Source organism: Podarcis filfolensis (genome assembly GCF_964270895.1).
Source record: "Podarcis filfolensis genome assembly, chromosome: 6".
Classification (NCBI taxonomy): Eukaryota; Metazoa; Chordata; class Lepidosauria; order Squamata; family Lacertidae; genus Podarcis; species Podarcis filfolensis.
This window is the reverse complement of record NC_139609.1, coordinates 41,047,205-41,060,303: the sequence shown is the minus strand read 5'-3', so window position 1 is coordinate 41,060,303 and position 13,099 is coordinate 41,047,205. Positions and strand designations below refer to the sequence as shown.

Sequence of the window (13,099 nt, the reverse complement as noted above, 5' to 3'; positions counted from 1 at the left end):
TTTAAAGTTAAGAAAATTTATTTCAATAAAGATTACATTATAAACACACACACAAACACACAGACACACACCAGTTCCATGGTAAATGCCGACATTTGTTCACAGAAGGTATTAATATTTTACAAAAGAAATATTTTAGAGACAAAAAACAATCAGGCTTAAATGGGAAAAGGGAACCTTTCCAACACTTTTAATAATAGAAAGTCCGTCTCAAATGCACAGACAGAACACACACACCTTAGCAGCATTGGCCAAAGAGAACAGGGCGAGGGATTGGGGGATAGCTACACATAAACACACCCCAAAAAGATGTAGAAATGCAGTTAAAATAAATTAAACTAACCGCGTAGCTACAGAACATTGTTTTCTTAAAAAACTACAAATCTGGAAAAGTTCAGGAGCGGGTACAGTACAGGGATTTTGTCCCTAACACATTGATATTCATCTCAAATTATTATTATTATTATCACATAGTACACTATAGTTAAAGGGAAATGCTAACTATATCCCAATATTTTCCAATCTGGAATTGTGGACGTTTTACAAAGCTGTTTCTTTTATCTTTGATTAAACATTAATTTAAAAAAGAAAACCAAGTGCCCTCCCCACCTTCAAAAGACATGGTAGCAATCTTGTCGTCTTCTTTCCATTCCGCCCATGTCATCTTAGTTCTACAGTCAAATAAAGGCACTTATGCATGTTGTCCTTTTCGCATTTCTCCCATCTCTTTAATCTCAACCTTCTCATACTTGCCCGTCTTCCGCCTCCTGGTAACCACGAGCACAGTTATCCCAATAACAATGGCCAGGACTACCACCACCACCACTGCAATGATGCCCGCTGTCAGGCGCTGCATAGAGAACTCTGGTGGTTTGTCATCAACGTAGTATACTAGGATTTCTTCAATATCTAGAGGTTCGTCATTGACATAGAGACCAAACATATTATCGGGTGGGAAAATGGGTTTACCCTGGATGTCTTTTTCAAAGTAGTAAGCTACATCTGCAATGTCAACATCGCTGTAAGACTTGTCCGAAATGTTCTGCTTTAGGTCGATATGGATTAATGGCTCCTTGTACTCAACAGCTGTGATGAACTTCGGATGGAGCATATAGCGGTTTTCAATGAGCTGTCGGAAGCTGTTTGCCACTTCTGATTCAGACAAGGAAGTTTTTCGCTCTTTGTGCTTCATCTCAATGTAGATCCAGCTTGTTCTGACCAGCTCGTTGCACCTCATATTGAGATCCCCCTTGTCCGTCCTCCTTACCCCAGCGCTGTTCACACACCAACAAGTATCTGTCTGATTGCATTGCCTGGCTTTGAAGAAGCCCATGGCATCACATTCTGGGTTATAAAGTCCATCATTGTCCACAAACCCATGCTCGGGCCTGGGAAAACTTCTGCCTCTTTTGGTTTTTATTTCCGCCTTCATCAGCAGACATTTTGGAGTCAGCGTTAAACAGTCCAGCCTCTGGTTCGAACCGCGTGCCGTACAGATGCAGCTGCCGGATTCCGAACTGCAAGACGCCAGGTTATTCGTTGAGCAAAAGCAGTCGTTCTGGGCGGCCGACGTGGCCACAAGCATCAACACCAGGGCAGCCCCAAAAGCAGACTCCATGGAGGATGAGCAAAAGAGGTCTTTAGGGAGAGACAGGGCAACACAGCAGCCTGAAGACAAGACACATCCACAACAAGAGCCTCCCGGTTTCTGAGTGATAGGGCGGCACAGCTGCCTCTCTTTCTACCATCGGACCTGCCCAACCAGTCTGGCTGGTGACGCTCAAACAAAGCAGGTGTGTGGTGACACAGAAAACCCACAGACCAAGAGAGCTGCGCCTTCTTCAGTAGGGAGTGGCAGCAACTCTCTGCCTTCTCATACTTCCCTACCCTCGGCCTCGCCTCCTGGTAATCACAAGTGAGGTAATTCCAGCAATAATGGCCAAGACTTCCACCACCACCACCTGCTTTTCTTTCCTCCCACTGAAGGAGGAAGCACATCATGCCAGAAACACAGAAACCAATACTACATTAAGCTCTTGCAAATAGAAACGTGCCTACCCCATGGGCCAAACTATGCATAAGTGCTGGGTTAGAGGCTACTGTGAGGCCAAGCCCAGTCAGCCTCCGTTCTGTTCAGCCCAGGAGGCCTACTAAACAGGGAAGACAAACACTAGCTCCAGTGGTCAGTACTCATAGTAGACAGGAGGTAAAGTAGAAGAGATCACAGCCTCCAGAACACCCCCTTTTCTTTTCTCTGTCTTTTTTTTTTTTTTTTAGAATCCTCATGATATGTCAAGTGATTCAAGATGTAATGCTGAGCCATTTCCATGGATAATCCACCAGACTATGGTAGGAAAGTCAGAGGGGGTGAGCAGACAATAGGACAGTTCTGGAAGTAGTATTATAACTAAAAATTTTGGAATGCCCAAAGCAGCCAATCCCAACCTGGTCCTCTGTAGATTTTGTTGGGATGACAACTCCCATCACTGGCCATGGTAACTGCCTTCCTCTAATGTGGGTTTCACCGCCTTCTATCACTTTTAAAAAGTGTATACCTAATAAAATTCAACCGTACAGTACACCAAAAGGGTGGATTGAGGTAGCTGTGACTGGCCATAGCTCCCTATTTAAGTGTGGCCTATGAGTGTAAAATTGGGCTTTCCCTGTGTGTAATGTGTGAAGTGGCCCTCATTTCACAATCATCTCTTGGGAAATGCTGTTCTCCATACCACTAACGTCTGTTGCCTTGACCCTCATGGAGAGGCCCTGTCCAGTCCTGAAATTACATCAGGGGAGCGGGATTAATATTGAAAACAACAGCACAAATAACCCTATGATATCAGTGAGGGGCATTCAGCCTTTGTTGACCAGGGTGCTCTCCAAGTGTTTTGGCCTACAACTCCCATCATCTCTGGGCAGCATGGCTGTACTCACTGGGGCTAATGGGAGTTGTAGTTTCAACACCTGGAGGGTGCCATACTGGCACAGGCTGTTTTAACACAGTAACACCCATTACAGTTGTTTCTTCTTCTATTAGGTTTCAGGATTCTTTACCATTGTCCTCTGCTATGACCACCCAAACCTGCTCTCTGTACACAGAAAACACATTACTCCAGGGGCCCATAGGTCCATTATTGTGTCAAACCACGAGGGCATACGGCTTAAGCTAGTCTTTCCTGTAGGGTTCTTGTTATCCAATACGATCTTCAAAATTGGTGTTATTGCACATCCTTGATGGGTTGGCTGTTTATCTCATTTTAAAACAAAACATGTTTCTGCTCCTTGTGGATGGTCACTGCATAACCTGATCCTTTTGAAATGTTCTAAGCTTAGCCAATAAAAGACACAGTAACTTTCACTTGAGCTTTGCAAAGTTAAAAATACAATGATTAATATCATCAGGGAAGTTTCAGGAGGCATTTTGCAATCAAAACTCTGAGTAATTACTGAATAGGTGGCATTCTAGCAGACAGAGAGGCTAAGATCCAAGCAGCAGGCATGTCTGGTTAAATAGTCATCCTCCCCCCTCAAGGAACCATGGAGACAGCAGCGTGGGAGGGGGCTACAGATAACAAAGTGGTCAAAAAACACAATGAAAACTGCCACCCTTTGACTGCTGGGATCTCAGATGTGGGGCATGATTCAAAGAGCTGCATATGGATCTCCAGACATGCACTTTGGTTTTAAGCAGTTCCCTCCCATTCAGTTCTTCAGGGTCCTCCCAAACTGCTCCACACAAAGTTGGAGAAGCTCCTGCCTTTGGATTGGTCCCCACTGAACTTCCAACAGGGCTGGCCAGTCAAGGTTCCCACTTGCTCAGAGAAGCCCTGTCTGCATGTATTTGTATACACATATGCCCCCTTTTGCAGGGACGCGGGTGGCGCTGTGGGTTAAACCACAGAGCCTAGGACTTGCTGATCAAAAGGTTGGCGGTTTGAATCCCGCAATGGGGTGAGCTCCTGTTGCTCGGTCCCTGCTCCTGCCCACCTAGCAGTTCGAAAGCACGTCAAAGTGCAAGTAGATAAATAGGTACCGCTCCAGCGGGAAGGTAAACGGCATTTCCGTGTCCTGCTCTGGTTCGCCAGAAGCGGCTTAGTCATGCTGGCCACATGACACGGAAGCTGTCTGCGGACAAACGCCGGCTCCCTCGGCCTATAGAGCGAGATGAGCGCCGCAACCCCAGAGTCTGCTACTGGACCTAATGGTCAGGGGTCCCTTTACCTATGCCCCCTTTTAAGCCTAATGCAAAATCCACAGCCCATATGTTAGGGATCAGTTGGATCAACTGACAGGCACTTATCTTCCTTACCCCCTGCGGGCCAAATTTGACATGGCAAGATGACAAGGTGATAACTATAGGCTTCATACACACTAACCCGTTTATGGCGGGAAAATGTAGGTTTTTCTCAATCTAGAATTACTCACGCTTATCCTCAATATGCTGCTTTCTACTTAGATTAAGTCCAAATTATTCTAGATCTTACCTCCCACAAGAATGGGCATGCTTACTTGATAAGCATCTCAAACCCTCCCCTTGGTTGGGTTACTCATGCCTTTTCCTCCATGCACATGCCCCAGATGACTGAAGAAGGAAGTGGTGATTGGCATCCTGGCATACGCCCACCCACAATGTCATTGGGCAGGTGTAGACGTGGGCGCACACACCCCATTGCCAGGACTGCTGATGTCTGGTTTCACCTCTTTTCAAATGGACAAAGTGCAGAACCAACCTGGAATGAGCTTTTATTTTTTTGAAAGAAACCAGTTTCTCAGGAAGCCCCTTTCTAGGGGGCAGAAATATGCAGTAGATCTGGACTGTGTGTGGACTGCATAGGGGAAAAAGTACTCAGGCTCCATTGATTCTAGAATAAAATAGTGCATGTACACAGGATTAAACACACCCATGCACTCTTTAAGGCTGCAATGCCACTTATTTGGGAATGAACCCCCACTGAACTCAATGGGATTCTGATTTCTAAGGGGTTTTTGCACTGTAAGAAAACCTGTCTTCCGCTTACCACTGTCACAACAACTCACCCAAGACCAAGTTTACACAACCTCTGCAGAGGTGGTGGATGTGTGCTAAAGGTTGCTCTAACATGCTTTCTGTTGTGCACTGAGAAATCGCTAACAAAAGACTCTGCTCTTTCTTTTTTAAAGGCTCGGGGTAAAGTACATATCCAGTTACCATATTTTCCGCTCTATAAGACGCACCAGACCACAAGACGCACCTAATTTTTGGAGGAGGAAAACAAGAAAAAAATATTCTGAATCTCAGAAGCCAGAACAGCAAGAGGGATCGCTGCGCAGTGAAAGCAGCAATCCCTCTTACTGTTCTGGCTTCCGGGATAGCTGCGCAGCCTGCATTCGCTCCATAAGACGCAAACACTTCCCCCCTTACTTTTTAGGAGGGAAAAAGTGAGTCTTATAGAGCAAAAAATATGGTAATTCATAGAACTGACTCTGGCATATATTGGTTTGGGACGAAATATATCCAAAACCAGCTCTTGAATATCCTTCCATTTATCTTCCCCAACTGTGTGCTCTCCAGAAATTTGGACCACAATTCCCATCAACCCCAGTGAATATGCCCTCCAAAATGTATGGAGGGCACCACCTGCCCTACTCAAAGGTGCTGGAGCCACGGAAATCTTTCCACAGGAGACGACTCTTTCTATGATCCGTCTGGGTGTGTTTTTACATCACAGATACACAACGTTCTCTGGAGAGTAGGTAGAAAATAGGGGTGGGGCCAGGAAATGCTAGGGGAATACCAGGCAAAGTTATTAGGGTTCTTCTGCTGATGAAAGGTGTCTAGGGAGTGACAGTAAAAAAAGAGGAGTAACCGGAAACAGCAGCCAGAGAGCTGAGAAGCAGGACAACAGGATCATTTCATACTTCATCAGAGATTTATTGCCATCAAAATGAGCCCCTGGACACAGGCCTGGTGTACTCACATAGTAGGATAAAGCGACAAACTGCTAAGGTGGCAGAACTGACTGCACCACTGCAAGCAAAAGGTCCTTTGTCTTCTTTAAAATAAAATAAAAAAGCCCTCCCTGCAAACAGAAACCTAGCACGTCATGGAGGAAAATTCCACCACGGTACTGGTTTTCTATTTTGCACGGCACCCCCATCCACCAAGCATATATCCCACCAGATATATAGGAGGAATATGAGAAGGTACTTGTCTATTCTGCCACTTTGGCACTATAGCATGGTAATTAAATGACTGACTGCTATCAGGAAGTCCCCGGTTTGAGGAAGTCAATAGGTGGCCTTTAGCAGGCCACTCACTCAGTCATCAGCAGTTCCCTCACCTGTAGTATGGGGAAATAATTATAATGACTTACTTTTCAAGTTTGTTTCACCGATTGCAGGTTCATAATGCTTATGAAGTACCTTGAAAGCATTATGCAAATGTTGAGTATTATTATTTCTGAAGTACATATGGAGGCAAACAAGCCAAAGTCTAGAATATACCAACAGTACATCGCCAGCAGAAGAAAACAGATGGAAAGGGGTGGAGAGATCAGTCTTATTTCTTCCACAAATTTACCATGCAAAACACCAAGTGCTCTCAATGTCCAGGACCTGTTAACATCTACTCCGGGGAGTTTTAGACCCTTCAGAAGCCCGCTGTGATCTGTTTATAAGTTACTCAGGGTAAAGTTACTCGCCTTCATAGCAATCCTGATGCCACATTTATATCTTCAGTGAGATGTCCAGTGCAAGGTCTGCAGAACCATCGTGGGACCAGTTTCAGCTGCTGGGGTCAGATGACATGATGACGGAGCAAACAATGTGTTTCCTTGATTCTTGCCCCTCTTAGTTTATCAAATCTTCCCAAGGGGGGTGGCCAGGGGGATCTAGGGGGTGGTCAATGCAACTTTGCAGGAGATAGTAGCCCTGGTCATCTTGAAACCCAGGTACTCCTGAAAAAGCACTGCCTGGACCTCTCGGTTTCTGAGAAGAACTACCTGATCTTAAATACCGACACTGGAGGAAAGCTGATTTCTAGGGCTATGGTGCAACAATGGCAAATGATGTTTCATCTAAGAGTAGATTGGCCTACTCCAATTTGGGTTCAGGCCTGACTGTGGAACTGAATCAGCCCTGGCCGGATGGTTGGCCTTTATTAGAAGAAAGTGAGGGTGAGTGTCACACTGTTATTCTTACTCACTATCTTAGTGATATTTGATGCCATTGCTCCTGGTATCCTTATGAGCCAGCTAAGGGCTAGTCCACACTTCTACTTGTCCTGTTCCTAGAAAGCACAGGTCCAAGCGGTTTTCTGCTTGACCTGCACTTTCTAGGCACAAATCCGAGTGGTTTTGTCTTTGCCCCACCACTTCCCCCTGGGAAACTCACTCTTTAGTGCTAAATTGGAACAAACAGCAATCCACAGAAAACCTGATTGCTGTTTATTCCGATTCTGCACTAAAGATCGGGTTCCCCCAGGCAAAAGCAATGGGGCAAACAGAAGTGTGGATAAGCCCTAGTGAGATGGGTATAGGAGGCAGTTTTACAGTGGTTCTGATCCTATCACCAGGATCAGAGAATAGCATTGGCTGTCTGTCTTTTGGCACCATCTTTACAGCACCTGTTGGAGATCTTCTTTCAACAAGCCTTTAAGTGGAGATATGTATGCCAGCTTGCATCTGCATTGAAACTATTTTTAAGCACTTTATATATAAAATTAAATGTTTGGGTTGCTAGCCCTACCCAGAGCAGGCCTATTGAAATTCATGAATCTAAGGCAATGAGTTAACTTCAATGAGTCTCCAAAGATCAGCATTGGAAACAAACCTTCGTTCCTTTTTATATGTGGAACAGTTTTTAATAGCTTTTACACTTTTCTTGTGGTTTGTCATTGTTTTGTTTTATAGTGCAGAGTGGATAAGAATTCATATAAATAAGTAAAGTATTTGCAACAATATCATGCTGTTCTTTCTATGGGGTTTCCCCAGGGTGTGCTCTTAACTGAATCCACACATGGCAAGGCTCACTGTAAACACTTTCCAAATTGTTTTAACCATGCAGCTTGTCAGTATGTGTGCAATTTATCTTATTCTGGCTTAACAAGTCCAGATCCATATATCTACTTTTACAAGAGTGGGTGAAGTCGAGAAGTGAATGAGATGGCTTGGTCTCCATTCTGCTTCCTTTTTACAAGTCACTCAGCAACTAGTGAGAACCATAATTAATTGGAAGATGCAATTGGCTTGGTAAATACATCTCATTCTACATGAATCCTGGATAATACTATACTTTGGACTCAATCCAATCCTGAACTATGATTAGGCAAGCCTAATTCGTTTTTATAAACTCCCCTTCTGTTCCCATGAAAGAATAATCCATGGAAGACACTACCATTTAAGAGCCCATTATAATACAGGGGGCTTGCAGATGGGTGTTTACTGCAGGCTTGGCACATCCATACATCATCTGAATCAAAATGCCAACTCATATTTTCTCAAATATTAAGCTTCTGTCTGGAAACAACCACAGTGGTCAAGAACATGCGGCTCAGTGGTGCAAATCTCACCTAGGACACACTAAGGGTGGAGTTTAATCAGAGCAGACACATAGAATTCAATGAACAGCATAAGTTAGGTTCATTAATTCTAAGCAACACTTAAGTGAAAGATCACCCTAAGTATTAAAAAACTTGGCACACCTGGGTCTTGCTTTAGCCCTTAGAAAGAACTGGTAGAATTTTGCCCTACAGACAACACCATTTTATCTCCAGAAAGCTCCTTTTCAAAATAAATTTCTGCTAAAAAACATAGAGACTTTTCTCAATTACATTATCTGATGGAGAACACATCAGGAATATTTCTAATAGCTGAATCCCATCCATCAGAAGGCTTTGCCACTGAGTTCTGTGGGATTTCCTCCCAGGTAACTGTGCACTGGCTTGCAGCCTAAATAACTCTGAAGCATTGGTCCAGCACAGGCATCCCCAACCTGCAGCCCTCCAGATGTTTTGGCCTCCAACTCCCATGATCCCTAGCTAACAGGACAGTGGCCAGGGATGATGGGAATTGTAGTCCAAAACGTCTGGAGGGCCAAAGGTTGGGAATGTCTGGTCCAGTAGCTGGCTACAAACTGCTGATCACCCTTAAACTCTGTATCCTTGACTTTTCCACCTTTCTTTAATGCTATTTTGAAACCCAAGACAGTTCCTGTCCCAGACTATTGGCGTAACAAGCTCTGGGTGCATGCGTGAGTGGCATACCATGCCACACGCTAGCATCAAGCCGCTGGAAAACGCAAGGGCTGGCATGGGGAAGCACCTTCACACAGAAGGTCTCTTGGCCTTTTTGTGCTGCCATGTTAAGTGCAGGATGAAGCTGCAGTGCTGTGGCTTCCAGCCTGGCAGAGGAACAGAAGAACCCATCTCACTAGTCACCACCACCCCACAAACACACCTATTTAGATTTAATGCAACCAGCTACCACTCCTCATTATGCCTACTACCCAAGATTTGAGTAAATGTTACTACACATCTGATCATTTGCTTGTTGTTACTGCCCTTCTGATCTAATATTCAGCTGCATGTCCAAAAAGCGACAGCCACTGAACCACTTTTCTTGCCTCCCATCTTCCTGCGTCTCACCTCCATTAGGTCAGAGGCTTATAAAGTAAGTCAGGGCGGTTTGGATGACTTCCTGCTTATTACACGCCTTATCTTTTCCGGCCTCTTTATCTTTTGACACACTGATGCCAAGCTTATGTAAGCCTTTTATTACTGAGTTAAGAGACTAGTGCTGTGAATTTTGACCGGCTTAATTACTGTGAGTGAGCAAGCCTATTACTGGGCAACAGAGTGGACAAAAAACAAAAACACCTATGTCCCCTGATGGCTGGGAATCTCTCCCCAGTCTTTGGATGGCGACCTCCTTCTAAGGGGAGGGTCAGCGAAACAGTTTGAAGCTGATTTTGCAGCCTGAATTTTAGTTAGAACCTAACAGAACTCGGGTGCAGCCTTGAATTTGCTGAGGTCCAAATTCTCTGGTTTGGAGATAAATCTGTGGAATGCCCTCCCATCAGATGCCAAACAGATAAATAACTACAGTGGTACCTCAGGTTCCAGACGCTTCAGGTTACAGACTCTGCTAACCCAGAAATAGTACCTCAGGTTAAGAACTTTGCTTCAGGGTGAGAATAGAAATCGTGCGGCGGTGGCGCGGTGGCAGCGGGAGGCTCCATTAGCTAAAGTGGTACCTCAGGTTAAGAACAGTTTCAGGTTAAGAACGGACCTCTAGAACAAATTAAGTTCTTAACCCGAGGTACCACTGTATTTGACTTTTAGAAGACATCTAAAGGCAGTCCTGTTCAGGGAAGTGTTTAATGGTTGGTTTCATTGTGTTTTTAATATTTTGCTGGGTGACACCAAGTCAGATGGGTGATTGTTTTATTAATTATTATTATTAGCAGAAATCAGAGGGGTAGAATCAAGTAGCTACAATCACTGGTAAAATGCTAACTACTTCAGCACTTTACTGCTGTAGTTCTAGAAAGAGCATTTCTGTCCATATAAGCCTCCACATTGGGTGAAAGATTCATGAATTGCAAGAGTTTGGACTATATGGCACCTTCCAACTATGATTCCATGTAGGTACTAGTAATTGCAAAGGCAAAAGTATTTCAATGTTGGGTTAACTGGGACATTACTATAAATTAAGGAGTCACTCCTTTAAATTAGTTGTCACATAGCTCCCTCTGCTGGCTTCATCCAGGTTTCAACCACAGCTAATTTCAGCCATTGTAATATTTACACAAAATTTTAATCCCCCCCCCCCCAAAAAAAGAAATTAGTAGGAAAATAAAAATAGCCTGAACTTGCTCACTGGTGCCAGAATGTATGGTTCTAAGAAGTGTTAATTCTCATCTTCAGATGTTGTAAAATAAAGATGTCATACGGCAGGGGTCTGCAACCTTTAAGACAAAAAGAGCCACTTGGACCGAAGAAAAAAAAACTGGGAGCCGCAAGAAAAAAACTGGGAGCCGCAAAAAAAACTTGGACCGAAGAAAAAAAAACTGGGAGCCGCAAAACTCATCATTATAAAAATAACTTTTTTGTCACTTTTTATTATTTGTTTGACCCCTCAGAATTACTTCTCCTCATAGAAATAAACGTTAAATTAACAAGTTACCTTTTTTTGTGTGTGTTCTTCACTCCCCTTCAAAACAGTGACCAGCGTACATGTCCCCTTTCAATGCAGTGACCAGCGTACATGCCCCTTACAATGTAGCGGGCAGGCGGGAAGGTAACGTTGGGACGGTGCGTGACTAATGCACGCACCGCCCCCATGCGACGTCACAGCCAGTACAGCGCCCGCCACAGTGGGGAGTGTCGGGGTGCACAATGCGCCTCCTCCCCTCGCTAGTATCCACCCCGGAGCCGCGGCAAAGGTGTAAAAGAGCCACATGCGGCTCCGGAGCCGCGGGTTGCAGACCCCTGTCATACAGTTTATTTTGCTTTGCAAAATAAAGCCCTCGCAAAGAGATACTGCAAACAGTCTGCTCATAATTGTTTAGGAACTGATTCTTTTCCTGTGTCAGAGAGGGCTAAATGCTGTAAGGACGGAGTATTTACGAGGGGTGTGCAAACAATTCAGGTAACTCCCAAATGAAGAACCCAAGTGGGGCTGCTTCAGGAAGATTCTGGGCTTGTCTGAGCCAAAGGGGCATCTCTTCAGTGTATCCTGAACAGAGAACTGATGAAACACTTCAGAGATTGAGATGTTAAACTATGGCATTGTATCTCCAGAAATTGAAGCATTTCCCCCAAGAGTTGACATAACACTAGGATGTGGAGAGCTCTTTTGTGACAGACACGACTAACTTGAAATCAGAGGGAATTATTATACCAAGGCTCTCCAATCACAGTGCTTTGGTGAAGGGATGTCAAATTTATCACCTTGCTCCTTTCTGTCCTGTGCTCTTTGCTAGAGCAATTTGCTTGAAATTTTGCAGATTACTTTCCATGGAGCACCTTTTCTATTTCCATTAAAAATTATTGCACACGAAACCAAGTGGTTGCAATGTACAGTGGTACCTCGGGTTACATACGCTTCAGGTTACATACACTTCAGGTTACAGACTCCGCTAACCCAGAAATAGTGCTTCAGGTTAAGAACTTTGCTTCAGGATGAGAACAGAAATCATGCTCCGGCGGAACGGCAGCAGCAGGAGGCCCCATTAGCTAAAGTGGTGCTTCAGGTTAAGAACAGTTTCAGGTTAAGTATGGCCCTCCGGAACGGATTAAGTACTTAACCTGAGGTACCACTGTATAGTTCTCCACAAAAATCAACTTTAAATGTGCCTACCACAAAGCCCCAGGCACTATTTGTCTGCAACTGGGCAGGTTTCTTACCTGAGGGGCACCTTTCCCAAACTGTAATGTGGTTTCCCCTTTCAGAAAAACCACTGGAGTGATACTTACGCAATTTAGCAGCATACATTCCTTCAGAAGAGTCTGTCATACCTGTAGATTTCATCCAATTCCCCCCCCCAAAAAAAAACCTATAGATGTTTCTCTTTTTAAAAATATATATCAATAAATCCCTGACCAATTTGTCTGATTTGGCAGGCTATATGCACTCTGGAGGGGCTACTTTGCCTAAAGATGTTATCTAATTCTGTCAAAGGAAAAGGAGAAAAAAAACCCTCAGCCACTTTTGATTAACGATATGGGGACTTAAGCTTCATTTCTCTAAAGCAAATTTGGACCCAGAACTGACTCAGACAAACTATGAAGCAGTCCAATTTACAAATAAATGCCAAATCAGGATGAAAACCAAATATTGTGGCCGGTGCAAAGCCTTAATATTTACACACAATGAACAAGCAACAAAGTCTACCTGGCTTTTTGACCCAAAGTTCGAAATATGTGCAATTAGAAATTGAAATTGATCTTGTACTGTTTAGCTGAACCCCAGGACATTTAGTACTTAATTATTTGATACAAAATGATGCTCCTAAATGCAAATCTATGAGAGAAAAACAAATAAATCTGCAATGTTCTTGGGATTTTTTTTCATTTTTTTTATGTACAGAAATACTAATTTGAAGCCAAACAACATTGAAA

General features: G+C 43.9%; 1 protein-coding gene across 1 annotated transcript; it reads right to left on the bottom strand.

Annotated features, from left to right (window-relative positions):
• On the bottom strand, nucleotides 1-1,724 carry TACSTD2 (tumor associated calcium signal transducer 2). The gene has a single exon (XM_083619332.1). The coding sequence runs from the start codon at nucleotides 1,616-1,618 to the stop codon at nucleotides 692-694; it is 927 nt and encodes a 308-aa protein (XP_083475458.1). The 5' UTR covers nucleotides 1,619-1,724; the 3' UTR covers nucleotides 1-691.
• Between the last annotated feature and the right edge of the window lie 11,375 nt (nucleotides 1,725-13,099).